The 24,022-nt window shown below is 41.1% G+C and overlaps 1 protein-coding gene across 8 annotated transcripts in view; it reads left to right on the top strand.

Annotated features, from left to right (window-relative positions):
- The window catches only part of COL25A1 (collagen type XXV alpha 1 chain), a 580,731-nt gene that overhangs the window by 370,898 nt on the left and 185,811 nt on the right, over nt 1-24,022 (top strand). For all 8 annotated transcript variants that reach the window (XM_045284160.1, XM_045284159.1, XM_045284163.1 and 5 more), the window contains exons 6-7: nt 16,761-16,787; nt 16,922-16,948. In XM_045284160.1, coding sequence (XP_045140095.1) covers nt 16,761-16,787; nt 16,922-16,948 — 54 coding nt within the window. The remainder of the gene's footprint in view (nt 1-16,760; nt 16,788-16,921; nt 16,949-24,022) is intronic.

Here is a 24,022-nt window from a genome sequence, read left to right on the forward strand (position 1 = left end):
GGCTGTGTTTTCAGCCCATGGTCGTTAGCCTCTCTGTCCATCCATCTTAAGAGTCTTCTGCTTTTTAATTAACCCTTTATTTTACCATTCATGATTTCTTTCTCCAGGGACTGTTCCCTGCTGATAACATATCCAAAGTTCATGAGATGAAGTTTCTCCATTTTGCTTTCAAGAAATATCCTGGCCCTACTTCTTTCAAAGCAGATTTGTTCATTCTCCTGGCAGCCCCCCAGGACACTTGGTATTCTTTGCCAGCACAACACTTCAGAGTCACCCACTCTTCGTCAGTCTTTCTTACTTACTGCCCGGCCTTTGTAAGCTTCTCAAGCAATTGAAACCCATTGGCTGGTTAAGGGCACCTCGGTCCTCAAAGTGACAGCCTTGCTTTTTAACCGGTTCAGGAGCCCATTTGCAACAGAATCTGTTCAGCCATACAATGTAAACTTTCTGTAACTAATGCTTACAAGGACATGGATTATAAATCTAAGGAAAATAAAATCCTTGACAGCTTCAGTCTTTTCTTCATTTATCATGGTGTTGTTTGTTGGTCTAGCTGTGAGGATTTTTGTTTTATGTTGAGGTATAATCCATTCTGAGAGCTGTATTCTTTTTATCTTCCTCAGTAAGTGCTTCCAGTTCTCTTAGCTTTCAGTGAACAAGGTTATGTCATCTGCCTATTAAAGAGTTATTAAAGAGTTTTCCTCTAGCTTTGATACTGCATTCTTCTTTACATAGTCCAGCATCTCAGATTGAGTAATATGGTGAAAAGATACAATTATGATGCACACCTTTTCCTGATTTTCCCTTTGTTTGCTCAGATGGTTGTCTCTTGGTTGGTTTATGTACAGGTATAGTGCTTACACTTTCCCTGAATAGTGGTTGACATAGAGAAGATGTACCATAATTTATTTTATTTAAAAAAATCACTTTATTGGGAGCTCTTACAGATATCATAACATTCCACAATTCAGTTTCATCAAGCAGGATTGTATAATTGTTACCACAATCAGTTTCAAAACATTGTCTGTCTTGAAATCTCTGATATGAGCTCCCCTTTATCCCCACGTCCACTGTATCCATTTACATACAATTCTGTTGTTTGCTTCCCTCAAGTGGAGTTATACAGTCATCAGTGCTATCAGCTGCGCGCCCCCGCCCCTCGCCCTCACTTCACATTGCCTCCGGGAACCATTACTCCTGTGACTGTTTCTGAAGGGTTATCTGTCTTGGCTTTCATTTACCAACCACTCTTAATTATACATGTGCACATATGCAAATCTAGCATGATTAATGAGGCAAAACAAATAAAAACCAAAATTGTAAGGAAAGGAAATATTAAAAGAACTAGAGGATAGTTATGTGTTTTATCGGTACTACACCACACCCAGGATTTATCATGTTTTCCATGTGGCCCTTCTGAGAGAGACTGTCCAATTAACTTGCAGGTGGGTTTTGGGTCCCATAAATTTTTGTCAAACAAATGTTGATAACCTCTCTGCTATTTGTTATATCATTCCCCAAGCAATAACTCAGATGCTAGATATTAAATAATTTTGTCCCATAACAAAAGATCATAATAAAATAAGTGTTTATATTTGATTATTCTAATTTGAGGCTAAGACTGTAATTATGTCGTGATTAAAGGACTTATCCTGTTGAAATGCCATCTGTTGCTGGCCTGTTAAAGTAGCAAGTTGAATATGTGAACTGTGTTAAGGGGCTGGTCTACCCCTTGTGCATTATAGGGGATTATAACTTTTCTTTTCAGTTTTTCACATGTAAAATGATAACTGCTTTGACCTAATAAAACACTTAGGACAATGTATTCCATACATAAGATTATTATTAACAATAATTTTTATATGTATCAGTACCCTCTTATGTCCCTCCCCACATTGGCACTCTCACTGAGACAAAGCCAGAATTCATCTTGTCACAGAAGTGAGTAGGAATCCAAGAGAATCTATACCTCAAAGAGGTTTAGGGTAAATCATGCAATCTTAAATTTAAAATGAAAAAGAAAATTGTCATGGACATGAGTATACACCTTCCATGTAAAACAAATACCCATGTGCACGTTTGTAAGTGTGCATCATTCTCTTGAAAGCTAGCCAAGAACTTTAGTTCAAAATATTGTTCTTTATCTCAGTAAAATTAATTTGCAGTGTTTGAAACTTTAAGATTTTCATTATAGGTTTGCAAAATATGACTTTGTACGCATGCATCTAATTATACTTATGTGTACATATAGATATATATATCCATACACACACACACACACACACACACATCTAGTTCTTATATCCTGGAAGTGGACGACTTTGTCATACAGGAGACTAGAAGTATGGGTATGTGTTGGGCTGCCGTCTGCAAGGCCAGAAGTTGAAGCCACAGCCACTCTTCGGGACGAGGATGAGGTTGTCAAGTCCTGTAAAGAGTTACAGTCTCGAAAGCTCACAGGGGCAGCTCTCCCTGCCCGTGTGGGCTGCCATGAGTTGGAATCGACTCGATGGCAGTGGGCTTGGTTTGGGTTATGGGATTTCCTGCAGTGTCGCTTGTGTAGCTTCCTCCACTGCTGCTTGCTTAAACGGCTCACTTATATCTTAACTGATTGTTTGAACCCATACTGGACACCAGTGTTTCCCAAAATGGACGATACAACCACCTGGGGAGTGCTGGAATGATCGGGGCGGCGCCGGGGATGGGTGCTGCAAAAGTAGATTGCTGTGCACACGTTTTTAATGGCCGGGGGTGGGTGCCGAGTAATGTTTTTGTCTGAAAAGGTGGCGGTAAGACAGATAAGTCTGGGAACCTGTGCTCTACAAGAGTACTACCATGTTCACATAACAAAGAAATCCCATTCCCAAGTGGGATTATAACCGTAGATGTAGGGGTTAGGATTTACAACAGAATTGTAAATCCTAGTCTTGGGAAACACAATTTAATTCCTAATACCTGAGCTACAGACCTACTGGGGAGAGGGGAATAAGCATACTAAAATTCTGAGTTTCTAAGAGAATTATTAGTCCCTGCAGTAATGTCAGGGCTGCTGTGTGCTTTTGTGCAGGGGGTACACTGTCCGTGCAAGGGGCAGGTGTGGTCTGACAATGCCTGCTTACTGTACTGTGAGCTCTGACCACAGATCCCTAGAGGAAAAACCTTTTAATCTAATTAGCACAAACTATCAGTTTGCACCAGCAGGGTCCTGCATGAAGTATATGTAATTTACTCAGGAGAAAACCAGCCAGAGTATGAGTCGTGTACACAGAGGTCAGAGATGAGAACAACATGCCACAGGAGATGGAGAATGGGGAGTGGGCCAAATCCTGGAAGGAAGATGTCTCTGGAGAAAGACAAGTAATAGATATAATCATTGAAATTAATTTGATCTCTCAGAGAAAGTATTTAGAAGGGAAGAGAAGTCAGGGCTTTAAGGGAATTAATTGTGAGAGGCAGAAAAGAGGATCAGAGTCCAGGAAAGGAGGCAAAGAAAGGCCCGTCAGATAGGCAAAACCCAGAAGAAAGTGGTGCCAGGGAAGAGGAGCCCTGGTGGGGTAGTGGTGACACTTCACTTGAAGCCTAATTGAAGGCTACTACCTTCAAGGTCAACAGTTTGAATTCACCAGCCTGTTCTGCACGAGAAATAGCTTTCTCTTCCCATAAAGAGTTACACTCTCAGAAACCCACAGGGGCAGTTCTACCCCACGCTGTAGGGTTACTATGCTTAATGGCAATGACTTTGTTTTCGGTTTTAGTTTGTAAGCAAGAAAGGAGTGTTAGGTATCACCTCTAGATTTCCAATCCTAAGACCATCCTGTAACTTCAGGCACCTGGTGATTTGCAAAGCCCAATGGCTCTGGTTTTCAAAGCAGCATTGCCATGATGTGGTTCTGTTTGGGACACATAAAACTCAAACCAAACTCACTACCATTGACTGAGCTGATGTCCACTCATAGTGAACCTTTAGGACAGGGTAGAACTGCCTCTGTGAGTTTCTGAGACTGCAACTGGCTACTAGAGTAGAAAGCCCTGTCTTTGGGAGAGTGAAAATAAATATTCTGTCTGCAAGTTTGGAGTCTCAGGCAGGTGGGGGAGGGGTGGGCAGGAGGTCTACCTGTGTGTGAGATGTGAGAAGAAAATCTCTCATTGAAGTGTTTGTTTCATTGCCAAGCGGTTGTGCAAAATTGTTTAATTCTATTTGTACTCGTGTTAAGTCTTCTGAACTAGTGTTATGAGTCAACAGATGAGAAAGTGTAATCACCCCAGAAGACACAGTTTCTAGGTGAAAGCTATTATTTGTATTAATTACTATCTGTACAATTAACATCTGTATGTATAATCCTAAGCATTAATTGAAAATTTATACAGATATCTGGCAGACTATTCAGAGAATACTGATTTTCGCCTCGCTGTCTTGTTAGAAACCTTAGTTGCAGGAAATCTTCTCATGTGTTTGTTGGATACTCAACATTCTTCCTAAAAACCGACAAACCAAGCTCACTGCCATCTGGTGGAATGCTGTTTATAGCAACCAGGTAGGATAGGGTAGAACTGCCCCTATGAGTTTCCAAAAAGGTAACTGCTTTTGGATTTTTAAAATCATTTTATGGGGAACTCATACACAGGTCATAACATTCCATAATACAAATGAGTCAGGCATAATTATACAATTGCTACTAAAATCAATTTCAAAACATTTTCTTTCTCCTTGAACTCTTTGATATCAGCTCCCCTTTATCCCCTTCTAACCCCCAACCTTCCCCCCAGGAACCCTTATTGCTATTGTTAATATTTATATCCATAGCTTACTCCATCCAATATATCCATTCACCTACATTATGTTATTCACTCCCCTCTAGTAGGGTTATATAGTCATCATTGCTATCAGCTCCCTCTGCCCCCTCCCTGTCTTCCCATATCCTCAGGGCATCATTTCTCCCATTGTTCTCTCTGAAGAGTTATCCATCCTGGCATTCCTGCATTGAACCGTCTTAGTTATACAAATGAACATACGTAGGTCTAACAATATTTATGAGGTAAAACATAAATATTACAGAACCAGAGGATTGTTCTGTGTTTTTCCAGTTCTATTCCACACCCTGGATGTATCACCCCTTTTGAGAGGGACTGTCCAATCATCTTACAGATGGGTTTGGCATCTCCACTACATCCATGCTCTTTCACATCGATTTGGTTGCTTATTTTTGAGCTTCTGATACCTCTTCCCATTGACACCTCAGGATCACACAGGCTGGTGTGCTTCTTCCATGTGGACTTCGTTGTTTCCCTGATAGATGCCCCTTGTTTAACTTTAAGCCTTTAAGATCCCAAACACTACATCTTTTAATTGCTGGGCACCATCAGCTTTCTTCACCACACTTGTTTGTGCTCCCACTTTGTCAGCGATCATGTCTGAAAGGTGAGCATCATACAGTGCCACATTATTAGAACAAACCGTTCTTGTGTTGAGGGAGTACGTGCATCAAGGCCCAAAGTCCATCTGCTTCCTTATTGTATTTACATGTATGCATATATATAGACAAATACACCTATATTTATATGATTATGTTTACATATTTTTACTAGTTTATCTTTATTGATACTTATATGCATAATTTTTACTTTATTGTTCTTTCCTCTTCTTTTTTTTCTTTCCACCTGCCCCGCTGTTAGGCTTACCCACTGTTCACCTCTCAGTAATTCCTCTCAGTCATTTTTTGATTAGTCAAACATGAGCAGGAACGCTGCACCCTCCTCATCATCAATTTTATAACCCTTGCTGTTCCCCTGTCTCTGTCATTATTGGCTCACCACTTCCCTGCCTTATCCCCTCCCAAGCCCTGCCACCAATCCCTGGAACTGTCTGTCCCATCACTGTCTCAATGGGATTGGTTATCCTGCCTTTCTTATATAGATAGACACATATTTACATATATGTATCTCCCCCAAACAAAGGAAAACCATATAAATAGTTCCAAGTCTAATTAGTATCCTGACGTAGAGTAGATGGGTATCTCTCTGTTAAACAGTGAACAGGACTTGTTATAATCCATCAGCCCAATCCCCTTTTCTTTCAGGGTTCCATAACCCGTGGGGGTCGGGGTGGGGGTGGCGCTTACCTGACAGCTCTTATACCTTTCAGTCCTCAGCATTCGTGTCCGAAAGGCGTGCATCATACAAGTCCCCATTGCTCTTCCTGCAGTCAGAGATGGTATTCCTGATGCTATCTCTTTATGGAAGTAGAAAGCCGCCTCTTTCTCTCAAGGAACTGCTGGTAGTTTCAAATCGCTAACCTTGCAGTTAGCAGCCTAACACCTAAACACTGGGCAACCAGACCTCTTCCTTAGCATTAATGTGGTCCAACTTCCTTCCAGGGACCAGAAGAGTAACTCAGATACCTCCCATCCTAGAGCGCAGGCCTCTTCTTCATAATGGACAGAAATGCCCCGAAGACCAATATAAATTTCAGTTCATGTTTCTTTACTTCTTTCCCCAAAAGCAGACTGTAAAAGGATGGCTTCTACTACCTCTGTCCTCATTTCCCAAATCCCATGTCCTCGCTTCCTATGACCTCTGAGTGAATAAAGGAGATTTGGTAGAGACAGTAAGGATGAAGATTAAAATAAGAGAGAAGAGGGAAGAGGGAGGGAAAAAAGAGAAAACATATCTGGAGGCCAAAAAGCAGATTCCAAGGGAGTTGTAATAGTTGGGGAATCAAGTGAGAGAAATAATAACAGGACAAGACTGGAGAGAGAGCAATAAGATGAGCAATAAGATGTTGCAATAAGATGAGCAATAATAGGAGTAATAAGATGAGCAATAAGAGGAGCAATAAGAAGAGCAATAGGGTGTTGGGAAGCACAGATGACAGAATCTCATCTTGAAAGGTTTTGATCCTCTCAGTCTTCAGGTGAGGGTGAGGGAGGTTAGAAGTAGCTTGGAAGTCCAAGGATCATGGACAAGTTAGGAGATTCAGACTTTCTTAGCCTCATCAGCCGGTCAGTTTTGTTCAACCCTGTGAAATAGCTCCTTAGAGCCGCCGTGTTGTGCTCAGCTGTCCCTCACAATACCTGTACCACCCTATTGTAAACCCAATAGAACTGCCCCTGGGAGTTTCTGAGACTGTAACTCTTCACCGGAATAGAAAGCCATGATATTTATCCCAAGGAGTGACTGGTGGTTTTGAACTGCTGACCTTGCAGTTAGCAGCCCATCGCTTAACCACTGTGTCACCACAGCACCCTCACTCTATTATAAACTGCTGCAAAAGAAGCCAAGAATAAAATGGTCTAAACATCAAGCCTTCTAAATCCGCCCAAAGGCCAAATGATGTTTCCACAGTACTTTTAGGCGGCATGCTGAAATCCACAATTGCAAATTGAAGCCCATGTTTTAAAAATGGATGTCCCTGTATGTGATAGAATCATTAGCAAAAAAAGATTAGCTGGAATCAACAGGACTACTGTGGGCATTTAGGTAGTGAGTTGAGGCTTTCTGTCGACAAAGGAAATGTTTAGGATTCCAAGTCTTTCACTGTGGAGTTCATTTTATTCTGACCTCTTAAGAATAAATTATTTTTAATGCAAAGTTAAACAAGAAAAGTTGTAGCAATGACTCAAAGCATTTAGATGCAAGGGACAATGAGAGAGAGGGTGGGGCGGTGGGGGCTGGAGGGGGGCTTGGTTGTGATGGGCAGGAGCAGTGATTTGGCTGTACCTAATTTGTATTGTGTTAGAAAAGAAAGCCAGAATGGACTTGCCGAGTCCTGCTGTTTTATAAGCCCTTAACTCCATTGAGCCACATCAGTCTTACTTTTAAGGGTCCCTTTTTAATGTTCGGTTTTGCTAAATTTTCTTTTCGTGCTAGACCCTACTAATTGCTTCCTTATGGCAGCTGCTTATGATTTAAGACTCTTCCTGGGCACATGCAGTCCCTTGTCCCGGGCTCAAATGCATATCACAAAAGACCTTCTCCTTAGGATCTCACAACAGAAAAGACCCGGGAAGGAATAGCTATAAATAGTAGCTTTCTCCTAAGTGAGGCTGGTTTGATATTTTAAATGTTTGGTTGTACCGACCCCCTCTTTTACCTGGCTTCTTTTAATCTTCAATGCAAAATGAAAGGTGTAAAGTCCGAAGCTATAAATCTGTTTATAGCTGTAACGCCCCTCCCCGCTGTCGCCGAGTTTGACACTATAATAAACACAGCTCCTTGGCAGCAACGTTGAATTCTAGTTCTTGTGTAATTCTTTACATGTCACTGCTTTGAACACTGGGGGCTTCATTGCATTCTTTTCACTCGGGGTGTTTCAGTTTAGCATGAACTGATTGAGCACCTACTTTAGTTTGAGGGGCTAGCGTTTGGCCATGGTTTCGTCCTTTGAAGTAATGTGGGTAAGACGCCAATGAACTTTTCTTTTGTTGTTGTTGTTGTTTTTAAGTAATTGGTTCTGAACAGTATGTAGTTTAAAGCGACATATTCTTCAGATGTTTTCAACCATCCACCCAGTGCATTTCCCAAAATGTGTTTGTTTTATTCATCCTATAGGTTAGTATTTAAAGTGTATTTCACTTTAGGAACCCTGGTGTCATAATGGATTCTGTATAGGGCTGTTCACCCAAAGTTGAGCAGTTTGAATCTACCAGCCGCGGGAGAAAGGTGAGACTTTCTACACCTGTAACGATTTATAGCTTCAGAAACCCAAGGGAGCAATTCTGCTCTGTCTTCTAGGGTGCTCATGAGTTGGAACCAACTCAATGTCAATGACCGTGGTTTGACTTTATAATATCCAGGGACCTTATTTTTTAAGTAAAACAGTAGATTTACCATTGTTCTATTGTTTGCAGTGTGGTTTTGTACCGTTTCAGATACCTGTTAAGACAATGGCGCCCAAGTAAATTTCTTTGTTGCTGTTCTGTGCCGTCAAGTCGGTTCTGACCCATAGCGGCCCTATGCACTACAGAAACACTGCATGGTCCGGCACCAACCTCGAAATTGTTCCTATGCCCAAGCCCATGGTCACAGCCCATGGTGTCAATCCATCTTCAGGGCCTTCCTCTTTTTCGTTGCCCCTCTACTTTACCAAGCATGACGTCCTTCTCCAGGGACTGGTCTCTCCTGACAGTATGTCGAAAGTATGTAAGATGAAGTCTTACCATCCTTGCCTCTAAGGAGCACTCTGACTGTACTTCTTTAAGAACATTTAAAATTATGTCTCCCTATGGCACAAAAGGCCAAGGTAATAATATAGTCTAGGGAGTAGTTAGGAGCCCTGGTGGTATAGTGGTTACGTGATGGACTGCGGTTTGACAAGTCAACAGTGTGAAACCATCAGCCCTCCATAGGAGAAAGACAGGGTTCCCTGCTCCCATAAGAATTATAGTCTCAGGAACTTACAGGGGACTCCAGTCCTGTGGGGTCACTATGAGTTTACATCCACTCAATTGGCAGTGAGTTTTGAGTGACTATTCAGTGGCATTGATTACATTTTGTCAACATTTTTATTCTGACCGTTCTAGTTATTCTATTCTATTGGCCTCATCTCACATCACCCCATCTTTCTCATCTATGCTAATTCAGAACTTCAGCACATCTCTTCTCAACCAAGCCAACAACTTCCTTAGAAGTTCCTCCCTAGCACTCCATTCTCTCAGAGTTCTTCACAGCCAACTTTGGCCAGCACACTCATTTTATTTTAATTATTTTTAAAATATCATTTTATTGGCAGCTGACACAGCTCTTAAAACAATCCATATATACATCCATTGTGTTGAGCGCATTTGTACATATGTTACCACATCATTCTCAAAACATTTTCTTTGTACTGGAGCCATTGGTATCAGCTCATTTTTTACCTCCCTCCACCCTACCTTCCCATCCTCATAAACCCTTGATAAATTATAAATTATTATTATTTTCATATCTTACACTATCTGCTGTCTTCCTTCACCCATGTTTGTGTGTTGTTCATCAGCCTGATGGGAGGGATGGTTAATACATTGATCATTGCAATCCGTTCTCCCTTTCTCCTCCTATCTTCCCCTACCCTCATGGTATTGCTACTCTCATTATTGTTCCTGAGGGGGTCTCTCTGTCCTGGATTCCATGTGTCAAGACTTCTTATCTGTACCAGTGTGCATGCTCTGGTCTAGCCAGATTTGTAAGGTAGAACTGGGGTACCACACTGATTTTAAATTGATAACAGAATTAGGCCCAACAATCTGGGCATGGTTAGGTAACTTTCCGAATGTCTCTCCCTTGCCATTTCTACCACTTCCACTTTCCACTACCTTTCCTCTTCATCCCTGTCCTCTCAGACCATATGTAGTCACCTCTTTCTTATCAATGGCCCACTTCCCAGAAGATTCCGTTCCAATTTCCTTTTTCCAACTCCTGTTCTCCTACCTGTTTTCTTCTCCGTGCTCCTCCAACACAGCATTGTTCCACTGATTGGAAGTATATTCACAAGGCCTCTCCATGACTTAGTGGATAACCCACTGCCAGGGAGTTCATTCGGACATATCGTGAGTGACCCTATCGGACAGAGCAGAACTGCCACATAGGCTTTCTGGGAACATTAATTTTCCAGAAGCAGATTGTACCATCTTTCTCTCTCAGAGCAGCTGGGGGATTTGAACCACTGACACTGTGGTTTAGTGGAAGAAGCTTGTTTGTCCTTAGGATTCTACATAATGAAAATAATAATCAGGAAAAAAATTTTATATTTAAAAAATAAAAGTAATTTGGGGATTAAGCAGGAATATAAGTCAGCGTTGCCTTGATGGCAGTGAGTTAGTGAGGTTCTGGGCTAGCAAGCAAAGCTCTTTTCTTATTCCAGCAGATCTAGCTGTGATGAATTTCCAGAGTTGGCCTCGTTTTTCCTTTCTCTATGTCTAGCAGTTTAATTTTACTTATATGATTGTCATTTAAAAAAAATGATTACCTCCTTAATTTTGCCATTTCAAAGTAGGCAGAATGTACAGGCTTAGTAAATGAAAAGCCTTTGTTGGTATACCGACCCCTATGACTGTATCTGTCTTCCCCAGCTATATTTCAATTACTTTTATGTACATTTAAATCCAATATTTCCCTAAAGCTCATGCATTGTTCCTCTCTTTGCTTTCAGTTTGGTCTTATCATTTAATTGAAATAGAAAATAGAGCATGGCAAAAGAGCTTAACACGTTAGTCATTTGTGATGAAATAGGCTGGGGAGGCTGACGTTGGTAAAGGCAAAGACCCACAGTATAACATTGGTACCAGTAGAAAGGTTGTTACCCTAGATTCTGGATTTGAAGTCATTGGGACAGAGCTAGTTTGAAGTTTACCATTGAAATGTAAAGGTAGAGCTTTGGGAAGTAAAGTAATTATGCAAATACTGCTCTAAAAGTAAACCATTCCAATTGCTGAAATGTTGCTAGCGCCATGATGCAATTTAGAGGGTCCTGCTAACCAGTAGGTCAGTGGTTTGAACCTACCAACTGCCCTGTGGGGAAAAGTGTAATTTTCTTCCCTGAAAACTACTCTCTCATGTAGTCCCCAGGAGTCAGAACTGACTCTGTGGCAGTGGGTTTGATTAAGTAAAACTCATTAGAAATATCGTTTCAAATGTCATGATCTGAATACATCTACTCAAACAGGCTGTTTAAGGTATCTTTCTTCAGCATCTTGGAGCAGACCAAGACAAGAATTCCCAAAGAAGCTGTGAATCACTTTGCAATTTTATGACTCTTAATTGTACTACCTTTCCTTCCCATTGACCTTTGTTTTCACAACAAAGCTGAATCTTTACATTGTTACCAACCAGCCATTGCGATTATTAAATGTGCAATAGATATATCCACAGAGTATTATATTGCTTGTCTAGTTCAGTTGTCGTTGTTGCTCAGCACCATCGAGATGATGCCCTATATACAACATAAGGAAACACGGCCCCACACCACCCTCAGCAGCCATTGCTATGTGTGAGCTCCTTGTCGCAGCCCCATGTCAATCTATCTTGTTAAGGGTCTTGCTCTTTTTAGCTGCCCCTCTACTTTACTAAGCACGATGTCCTTCTCCAGGAGCAAGTCTCTCCTGACAACATGTCCTAAATACAGGAGCTACAAAACGCCATCAGGCTGAACAAAGATTTCAAAGATTTTGTTCATTTGTATTGTTGACTATTTGTTAGCTTTTGTTATTATTATTTTTGTGTATATGTGTGTTTACTCTAAAGACAACATAACGGACTTAGGTAATTACCCAGCTTTCATTTGTATGGGCTACTAATCAAATAAATATTTTATGAAACCTTTTTTTTAGAAAAGAACTGTGGTCCCCACATTTAAAATACTCTGTATTTACCAAAGACACTCACTCTTTTTCTTAAACTTTAACCCATCTCTGTAGTGGAGAAGGTTCAATTTAGAAAACAGCGTGGGCCATCCATCAGAGCATCAGAAAACACCTGCCACTAATCCCACGTGCACAAGTGGGGTTTGTGTGTCCGAAGGAGCGCCTACAGCTGTGAGTGGGGGGACCTTGGCTCGGGTTCGGGCTTGAGCCGGCAGGTGCCCAGACGCCATTCTGTCTGCCCAGCAACAGCCCTTTTGAAGCAGCCATATTTCTTGCTCAGTTGTGAATGCACATTTTCGTGTGTTCATGAATTAAGCATCCTTGCGTCTAGGCAGACTGGCTGAAAAGCTGCTGTGGACATGGGTGGTGCTGATTTGAAGAAAGAGAGTTTCTGTTCCTAGTTACAACACTGTTCAATAATTTCAGAAAAGCTTCGATGGCTAATGTGCCACGTAACCTAACAAAATGCTTCAGAGGACAGATGCGGCTGTAGGCTTAGCCTCGATAAGCTCACCAGCCGCAAAAGCAAACAAAACTTTAAAGAAGAGGAGCCTTGGGGGGACAGGGGCTGTACTAGCCGGTGGGGGTCAGGGTGGGGGTGGACAGGGTGGCCATTCAGTAACAGCTGAACTTAAAGTAGTGGGATTTTTTGTGGGTCATCTTTCTCAATGCCCGTCTCTGGGAAGTGTTTGACTGACACCAGATGCCCTGCTTTCCTGGGACAGAAATGATGTCTTTCTAAATCAGCTTCCCCTGTCATACTTTACACCAGCGCCCAAGTAATCCTTTGCTGACAGTCAACAAATACATGTAAAAACCAAGAGACTTAAACAATATGCTACTTAAAGTAGGACTCGCCACCCCCATTGAGTTTCTTAATAGTGATGGTAGAGATAGATCCTCTTGTCTTTTCCTGCAGTTTTCTTACCTTCACCGAAAACAAAATCCTACTTGCTTAGCCTCAGTGAGCATTTGTCAAATGGGGGTGTGTCAAAAATGACTAAATAAATTCCTTAAACCTAATTTTACTGAAATAAGCACACAAGCTATACCCCCGATACACTGCTTGATTTACTAAAACATTAATAAAAATTTTATGGAGAAGTTTTAGAAAAATAATTTTCTTAGGTTCCTTTTCATGGCAAAAGTGTTGTTTTTTTTTTAAGTAAGAAAGAAAAGGGGTTTTGTCAAGTTGATTCCATTAGCTCAGCCCTCTAGGCCTCCCCCTGAACCTTTTCAGTTTCCCTTTTCTCTCATTTTGCACTTGAGATACTGGGTGTTTCTGTGACGCTGTAGGAAGAGGCCACTGTGAGGCCTTTGGGGAGGTGCCTGTTGAAGGCAGGCTCTGAATGCATGTTGTTACGTGCTTTGAGTCAGCTCTACTTCATCGCAACCATGTATACAACAGAACAATGTCCCCCTGGGCCTGCACCACCCTCACAAATGTCCTTACCTACTGGTTCCATGGCCATCACTCTTTCTGAGGGTCTACTGCTTTGGTGCTGTTCCGGTACTTTGTGTCCAAATTCACTGCATTGAGACACGGGGACCACGTTCATGTTCTGGATCACTCACTTACAAGAGGCCTGCTCTTGAGTTTCTTTCTGGCGTTTCTAAAGAGAAGCATCTCTTGTTAGTTCACTGGTAGAATTCTCACCTTTCCTGGGAGACCCAGCTTTGACTGCCAGTACATCTTGTGCACAACCATGCCTTATCTCTCCATGGAGGCTTGAGTGTTGCCATGGTGCTGAAGGGCTTTCTCCGAAGCTTCCAGACTGAGAGAGAGGGCATGTGGTCCAGCCGCTCTGCTGAGACAAGGGAGATGTTTCAGTGGGAGAGCTTTGCAGAATTCTCGCCTTTCGTGACACAGCGGTCTCCACCAGGGCCTACGAAGAGCGTATTTGCTAAGACCCCGGCCGGCGTTCCTTCCTGGCTAGACCTCTTTTGTCTCCCGGGTCGCTAAGGATGCAGATAAGAGGTGAAGGAAAGCTCTGGTTCTGCAAGTGAGCAGACTATTAAAAAACATAACTCCATCTTTAAGAGCTAGAAAAGTAGATTTTGATGTCTGTTGAATGAACATTTTCTACTGGCATTTTTGTTCAAAGCCAAAAAAAGAAAAAAAATTGCAGTGTGGCTCAAGAATAGACAAACTCTCCAAGAGTTCAAAAAAAAAAAAAAAAGACTTCTAAAAGACCCACATTTATGTGTATATCTGTGTACTTTATATGCATATCTATGTGTATAAATCTATACTCACTGCCGTCTAGTTGATATCACCTCATGGTGACACTGTAGGACAGGGCAGAACTGCCCCTGTGGGTTTCAGAGACTTAACTGTTACAGGAGTAGCAAGCCCTGTCTTTCTCCCAAAGAACCACTGGAGGTTTAGAACTTCGGACAATATTGGTAGCCGTTCAGTGTGTAACCATTACATCACCAGGGCTCGTAAGACCAATCTCATTGCCATCAAGTTGATAGGAAGCTTAGAGGGCAGTGAGTTTGTGTTAAGAGGAAGGAGCAACGCTGGGCGGTGGGCAGGAATGTTCGTACAACTTGAAGAACACAATCGGTGTCACTACATGGTACTTGTGGAAACTGCCGGATTGATGTTTTATTCTATTTTCTCAACAACAACAAAATAAAAACAACCAATAAAATGATTTTAATGTCTTAAAAATCATTAAAAATTAGGTAAACTGTATTGTTTGTAGAATAAACACAAAGCAACCCCTTTGTGACCTTGAATTAGACAAGGTTTTAAAGTAGGATACAAAATTCTATTCCTCTAAGGAGAGGAAAACCCTGAGCTTATTAAACTTAATTTTACCAAATTAATTTGTATATATCAAAAGTAGCAATAAAAATATGAAAAGGCAGCCACAGGTGGGAAGTGATTTTCCAGTAATTGTGTCTAATACAAGTTACCTTTCTTGTTTCTTTGTTTCTTGTATTTTAAATGTTTTCCTTTCTGCATATGAAATCCAGGGATGAGTAAATCAGTAGACACAGTAACTGGATTAATGGTTTCTTGGAGGAGTGACAGGGGAGCTGAGAACCATGAATACAGGAAGAAGAAAATGTTCTAAATTTGACTGTGGTTATGATTATACAACTCGATACTATTGAACTATTACATGATATGTGGATTTGTGCCAATAAATGTTTACAAAGACTCATATCCAAAATATATCAATTACCACAAATTCTCCCCCTCTGTGTGTGTGTGCATAATACATAGTATAAAATATTTTAAAGATCATGCAAATCAACATGATAATAGAAAAAGAGAAAAAGATTTCAATAGACATTTCATGAAAAAGCATATCAAAGTAAATAAATGACTACTTGTTTTTTAAAAACTATTCGGCGTAATTAATCACCATCTCTGTAATTTAGAACTACATGTTGAAATTACTTGACACCCACTTGAATTTCTAAGATGAAAAATTTTAAAAATGGGAATAATATGGGAGAACTGACATTCTCATACACAACAGGTGGGTCTATCAACGGCTACAACTTTGAAAAACTCTGTGACGGCCTCTTCTGAAACTGGGTTTATTCTTGCCCTAACCATTCCTCTCCTTCAGATGTTCCCAACAGAAAAGCATGCATTTTTCAATGAAGTGAAATGACATTTGTTGTATACATTTTTAAAGAAATGACATGTGCTAGGATCTTGATAGTAGGAATGTTTGTACTAATAGCCAAGACCCACTAACAGTGGGATGAATAAATAATCATTATGTCTTTACACAATGGACGATTATAAAACAGTAAGAGTGAACGTTCTACAACTACATGCAAATTTATGATTAAAATTTACACATATGGAGCAAAAGAAGCTAACCACATACTTTGTGGTTCCATCTATAAACTGCAAAGCCAGGCAAACCAACCTGCAGTGTCAGAGGTCAAGGTCATGATTACAAAATGTCAAAACGGACTTCCGGGTTTCTTTAGCTGAGTGCTGCTTAAATAGATATATTCAGTTTGTGATCATTTATTCAGCATGCAGCATGTATTTGCCTATGTATGCATCTATGTAGAAATACCAAAAACCATTCACTATGGAGACAATTCTGACTCAAATGACCCTATAGGACAGAGTAAATGGTTTACAGGGGCTGTATATCTTTATGGGAGGAGATAACCTCATCTTTCTCCCTCAGTGTGTCTGGTGAGCTTGAACTGCTGACCTTGTTGTCACTACACCCCTACACACTGGACTACTTGTATGTGTCCACACATATGCTTAATTACCACATTCACCCCTACAGTAAATCCACCATGTTCACAGTTATAGTTGAGAAGCCTCATTGACAGTATCTGTGTGCTACATGTAATGTATCTTGTGACACTAGCTGATGCATTCAAGGCTCGATAATTTTCTTCTATTAAAAAATTTCTTTTTTCTTTTTTCAGGGTCCTCCTGGTCCAAAAGGTGATAAGGTAAGAAAAATTGTATGAGACACACATTTGTGGAAACTCCTATTGGCATGACTAAAATATCATGTGAACTTTAAAAATGAGCATCACACATAGACTTTGTCCTAAAGCTATCATCTCATCTTCCTGCTCTACAGGGAGAACAAGGTGACCAGGGACCGCGGGTAAGTTGCACTTGACCTGTCCTTGGGAGCAAAACTTACTGAGAGAGGGTAGCCAGCTCCATAACTGCCTTTGTGTTGCATGGCCGAGCAAGAGCTGGCAACAGTACCACTATGCTTGTAAGGGAGAAAGCCTTAAAAACATCGGACGTGTATATCCTCTTGGGGTACTTAGCTTAGTGCCTATAACTGGAACATGTTACAATAAGTAACCCCACTGATTAAGGAGCTGGGATCTTGTCTAAATTCAACAACAGCCACCTGTACAATGGCTATTGGGTCCTTCAGAGTTGTGTGCATTATTTTGCAATTATAGAGGCCATTTGGATTTCTATGGAATTTGCCCTTTTTACTGCAGTTAACCTTTATGCGCTATCGCATAAATACATTTTATTATAGATGATGAAAATATTAATGCATTTTATATTTCTCAGTCTTCATAAGTTTGAATAACACTTTTTAAAAAAATAGATATTTAGCAGATAAAAGGCATAATATTCTTCAGCCTTTCAAGGGGGAGGGGTGTGGGATCTTCTTTTCTTCTCCGTTGTGGCTCCCTTAACCACTTTAGCACAGTGGTGAATGCTTTGTTGTTACCTTGGTAGTGCCAAGCCCTCTGTTTCACATCTGTGCCTTATTACGCGAATGTTCAGACATACTGTTCCAATGATGTAGTGACTCCGTTCAGACATACCTCTCAATTTTCTCATGTCACCATGCTCAACAGCAAAGATTTGGTTGAAGAGTCTCCCCACCCCACCCCCTTTTCTTTTCGTTTTACAGTGGAAAAGTACATTTAAAACTTGCAGACGGAAAACAAAAAATATGTAGATCCTTCTAGAAAATGCACCGTGCTTAGTTAATTTTTGAGTTCATTCCTAGTGCAGTAGAGATTTTATTGCAAAAGATGCAGCCGAGGCAAATTTGAAAGGTTTGTGATCTCGTTATCTCTTGGTGTTTCCTAAACTCTAGATGCTATGATTTGTGTTTCTGCCTCTTCTTTGGCCATTCCCTAACATAGATGTGGTGATTAAGCCCCAGAGCATTTCACTGGACATGGAAGTTAGCCTAGCTGACAACTAGCTTCTAGCTAAGAGCTCATCTTAATGGCGGAGGTGTATTGAACATGAAATCTACTGCCGAGGAGGGGATTCGAATGAGACTCTCATAACTTAAGATGATTCAAGTTTAGCCACTTGCTGTGTCTGTGGTGTGTATTTCACATGGCGCGTCTCCGTGTGTTGGGTCTCACTTCTTTCTACACGCAACATCAAAATCACTCAACTTGCCCTTTCCAGGTAAGAGGAAAACCGTAGCCATCCCGAGCAATCTTCTTTGGCAAAGGGAACTAAAGGGTGGTTCGCAGCTTAGCTGTCATCAGTGCGTACACAGTCCTCATTTTCAAAAAGGGGTGTTGGCTTTCATCGTTCCAAAGAGTGATGATTGACTGTAAAGCTAGGCCAACTTTTTTTTTTTTTTCCCCAGGACGAAACCTGAAACCATGTGAAATTCACCTGGTTTCTTGTTGCATTTCAAACTTAGCCTTGGACCAGGCTTCTTAAAAGTCTGGCCAAAGTTCATGAACTGCTTTGACAAACCCAGACTGCCTTTCATACAGATTTCAGCCAGTTTTCACACCGACAGAGGCCAAGTTTCACACAATCCTGGGGCCACTTCATATTTCAGGTGGGAGGTGGTAAAAAGTGAACCCATGCTCTCCTGGAAGTGTGCTTTGTATTAAAGAAATTTGGATTGAGTTCACGGGGAAGGATGCATCTTCTTGGGTAAGAACCCAGCCGCCCTCGGAAATGTTTCTGAAGGAGAATTGCATAGATCATCATGCACTGGCTATCTTTTTAGCATCCCTAATTTAGAAACAAAGCAGAAATCTATAAACAATACCAACAATGCTGTGTATATAGTAGGACGGTATTAGACGCTTAGAAACTGTATCATCTCAGTAGAATAAGGTCTTTGTAGTAGTCAAGGTGGTAATGAAGGTTTTATATTTCCAGAAAAATTAAAAGTTTTTCAGAACTGGAAAAGTCTTCAGCTTAAGGAATATTTCATCTGCATCTTCTGTTCAGACACGCTATTCCAGCTTATGCTGGCTGGATGTTCTCTACTTTAACATGTAGGTGATTGCATTTGAATAATCTTTCCATTTTATTCTATCATCTTTGATTGTGAAGTGCATTTTTGAACCACCTTTTTTTCTGGGGATTTGTTTAACCCAGCAACTCACTGAACATCATGACGCTTCAACCTGTTTAATCCCAGTTCTTTGTTACATGACTTCTCTTGAGTTGATCTTTCTTTCTTCTCTTTGTCTTGTGTATCAAACTAGAGTAGGCTAAGACATAATATGTAACTTGAAAGTAATATAGAGACTAAGAATGTGAAATTACTTTGAAACACTCAGACACATATTTAGCAGTGTACATTGAAAACCTATCACGTGCAAGATCCTGTGCTTAATGCTTAGAAGACTGCAAAGCTATCCACTTCTCTCTTCCTCTTTTAGCACTACTGAATTCATGCTACTGCCACCTTATGTTCTTGACTTCTGCACCGGTCTCCTGATTGATCTTCCAACTTCCACCCCTGACCCTGGATAATGCATTCTGTACACAGCAACCAGCGAGATCATTTTGCAGTGTAAATCTGATCACATTACTCTCCGTTTTAAAGCCTTATGATGAAATCCAAACTGCTTTCCTTGGCCTCCAGGAACCGTCATGATTTGGCCTTTACTCCCCTTCAGAGCCTCATCTCTCACCAACGAGTCTTCTTCATCGCCCAGTGGACCCCAACCACACTGGCCTGTCAGTGTCCCTCAAACACTGTGCTCACTCTTCTCGTGTTCCCTCTTCTGCTCTTCTAACTAGGCTCTTCTTACTAGTTAGAAGTGTGGTCAGAGAATGAAAAGAAAGACATCGCAGTGAAAATTCAACAGTGCTTGGAGCTAATTAGGTTGCACAGAAGTTGAGAAAGAAGATAGAGATTGGGTTCATTTCACATTTTATGCTTTGTGACATTGGTTAGGAGAAAGGGAGAAGGATAAATGATTCAGTTCAATTTGGGTTGTGTTGAACTCATGATCTTGGTGAGACATTGCATTGGAATAGTTCAGCAAAAATAGTTGAGATCGCATGACTAGAATTCTCAGGCAGGGTCAAAATAGGAGGTAAGAACAACAACAACAACAACAACAAAGCAGGTAGCCCTCACATAGCCAAGCTGTCACAAAGTGAGAATGGAATGGTCAGGAGAAGCTCAGATGATGGGTGAAAGAGCGACGAAAGCAACAACCTTTTCAAAACCCCTGCTGTAGGGAAACAGTACAGAGCACGCAAAAATAGAACCAGAATACCGCAATGTTTGAAAGTCAAAGGAGCTGCTTTAAAATGGATCAAGATGCAATGTTTGTCCTAAGAAGAAAAGGCAGTCTACTACAAGTGTTTAGATTTGGTGTTTGGTTATCATAGGATGTTAAGAGTAGATTGTGTTTAAGTGGTAGGAGCAGGTGTTAGATTGCAAGAGGTTCAAGACTAACTCATAGGAAAGTTGATTATCTTTGAATACTATTGATGACAAATGATTTAAGGCAGAAGAAATTAGGCTTTCTTTGGCACTTGCTTTCTGTCAGTCTCCATTGAGCCAGTGTTGAGCCTATCATTTTAGACACCATATAACATTAATAGTATCATTTGGTTTTATTCTAGGAGGCTTTGAGTGTTAGATTTCCACAGATGACTACATCCTGACATTAGAATTTCACTTCCGCCCGCAGTTCTCAAGAGGATGTCATCACAGATTTGGCATTATTCTTCCATTCTTTTTTGCAGTCCGATAGTGCATCACAGCAGCCTCTGGTCAGTGTGGTTGGCAAGGTACTTCCTATCAGTGCTGTCAGTCACCACACCCATGTTTGTGTTTCTTCATTTCATCCTTGGAGCTGTGCATTTATTGGAACCCATGGTTTGCTTGCTGACTGAAAAGTTGTCAGTTGGAACCATGCAGAGACTGCAGCAGGAAGACTTGGCAATGTGTAATGAAAGGCTTGACCCCTGTAATGATCACAGCCTAGAAAGCTCCATGGAGCAGTTCTGCTTTGTCACAGGGTAGAAAATGACTTGAGTGTACCGCCGCCACCATCAACTTTGTGTTACTAAGTGTTGAGGCCATGGCTTCATCATGTAACCAAGCAGAGATTGGATAAGCTGTTGTCGGGGGAATTCCTGGGCTGAATTAAACTTGTGTTAGGATACAATATCATAACTAAGCATGTTGTTGTTAGCTGCTGAAAAGTCAGCCCCAACTCATTGCGACCTTCTGCATAATGGAATTAAGCATTGGCTGGTTCTTTACCCTCATGATTGCTGATATCCTTGAATCCATTTTTGTGACTACTACATCGGACTGCCTTCATTGAGGGTTGCCTTTATTATTTATGATCACATAATAATAATATCTGCGAATAGGTTTTCAATGTGCTGAACACCTTTCTAAGTGAGTAGCACATGCCATCTCAAAACCTTACCAGCTCAGAAAGCTGGATTGTATAAGAGGAAAGGCAGGAACAAAGGATGTAATGGAGTGAAATGATTGGACCCCGCAGGGGATGGAGTGCCACAGTGACTGCAACACGGCTCAAGCATGACGATTGTGAAGGTCCCATAGGATCAGGCCGTGTTTATGTCTGTCGCACATAATATTGCTCTGAGTGGGAACCAACTTGATCGGTGCATAACAATCAACTTGATCGGTGCATAGCAATCAACTTGATTGGTGCATAACAACTTGATCAGTGCATAGATAGGTACCAACTTGATAGGTTGTTGGGTGCAACTTGATGGCACCTAACAACAGCAGCAAACATGGAATAATTATTACTAGTATTCCTATTTAGCAAAGAAAACTTACTCTTTTAAAATATTTTCTCTAAGGACAAAATGCCGGTTAATGGCAAACACAGTAGTTAAACCAAGGTCCTTGTGAATTTCCATTTCTCCATAAGCCTCATTTATTGACATCGTTTCCAAAGACCAGGCCATTGTGGATGAAATAACATTATGTGAAAACCATCACATAATGTAATCAGATCACAAAATCACACATTTGTAATCAGATCACAAAATGGAGGATGAGTACATCATTATCTAATGGCCAAGCTGCATGACAACATAATTGCCAATGACACCGTTACATAACTAGCATTGCTGCCAAAGTATATCATTACTTAACTGCCAACTCACGTCATTCCATCACGACCAAGCCCCTGAAAATCATAGCTCAGCCAAGTTGACACGTAACCTTAGCTATCACAGTCCCCGTTACTCTCATCTCCCACCTCAGTGTTCTTTGATGGCTGAATGGATGCTGTTCACGTCCAGAATAGTTGGGTGGTAGATCTGTTTCACTATGGTTGTGAATGAGAGATGTTGGATAACAAGACAGTCAGTAAGCGAGTGAAGAGGACGTGGTCCTCGTATCTGTCCTAACAGGTAATTCTGGGAGTTAGTTAGTATTAATAGTACTGCTGTTGCTGTTGTTTTGTCTGATAAGGATTGGGTTTAAGGATCTTAAGAGACTTGCCTAAGTTCTTTTACACATACCAAACAAAAAATTCAGATTGTAGTTTTTGCTTTCTACCCGCTAAATGAGTTCCACATGACTAAAAACCAGTTGCTGTCCAATGGATTCCACCTCATGGCAACACCATGTGATGAGAGTACAACGGTCCTGTATTGGGCTGTCAGAGCAGTGGCCTTTCCGAAGTAGGTCACCACGCCTTTATTCTGACAGGCCTTTGGGTGAGTTCAAACCCACAGCCTTTCGATTAGTAGTCACGCACTTATTACCTTTTGCTCCTCATTGTCACTGGGTGGATTCCAACTCATAGTGGCTCCTTCAGAATGGGGTAGAATGCCCCTGTGGGTTCCCTCATGGAGGAGTGAAGAAGAATCCAGGCATCGGAACTATGGTGCTCGTGAAGATTGTTGAAAGTACCGCAGCTGCCCAAAGAACAAGCCTGACTTGGAAGAAGTAAGGCCAGAGGGCTCCTTAGTGGCAAGCTGGCCAGACTTTGCCTACGTACTTAGAACATGTTGGCGGGAGAGACGGGTCCCAGGAGAAAGGCATCATTCCTGGTAAAGTGGAGGGGCAGCAGAAAAGAGAAACAAGATGAACTGCCACAGCGGCTGCCACTGGGCTCGAGCCGAGCTCAGGTTTGAGCCCTGCCTGTTCTATGGTGCCTTGGATCGCTATGAGTCAGAACAAACTCTGGCAAATGAAGGCAATTAATTGACCACTATCACCTTTCCCGGGAACACAGAAGCCTGATAAATAAGAGATTTAGTGGTTATGACTCTCAACATCATCAGCTGACAGCTGGTTTGACATGACTCCTGGGCTTTCATAGTTTCAGTAAGCCACCTAGGAGGTCTGCTTAACTTGTTTCATAAAATTCTCTTCTCCTCACAGTGTGTTCAAGTAAAATTTCATAACAGCTGGGACTACACACCGCTGATAGCATCTTAAAAACATCTTTGTGAGGACAGATTAAGTTCCAGAAAGGGAAAGTATTTAGGAGTTTATTTTATTATCTTGACCTTTATTGACTTGAATGATTAAACAGATTCTGTAGCTCTGCTAAAACTTTTATTTAGTATTAATTTGATGTTCTTATTTACCTCGCCCTTGCCTTTTTCTTTAGCCTTAATGAATATGCGCCTCGTTTGGCACTGAACTTGGTGCCAGTGAGAAAAGTATTGCTATAGCAGAATAGAAATAAATACATTTCAAGGCAATTATTTCAGTGCTTTTACGATGCAGCAGAAAGTGTCATGGAAACCAGCAGGCTCATTCGGGTTTGCAAACCTTTTTGCTTTATTTCATAATGCAAGTTCCTTTGAGTGTTCTCTGCCGTACTTCCAGCTACTGATGTTTGCTTCATGGAATTGAACTCAGAAATATTTGTAAAGTTGACCTACTCTGGATTAATTTAAAAATAGAAATTATTTTTGCTAACAATTGCTATTGATGGGGATACATTTTTCCCCTTGGAATTTAGTG

This window comes from Echinops telfairi, unplaced genomic scaffold, assembly GCF_000313985.2.
Source record: "Echinops telfairi isolate 266 unplaced genomic scaffold, ASM31398v2 ScPeMD7_7468;HRSCAF=8506_0, whole genome shotgun sequence".
NCBI lineage: Eukaryota > Metazoa > Chordata > Mammalia > Afrosoricida > Tenrecidae > Echinops > Echinops telfairi.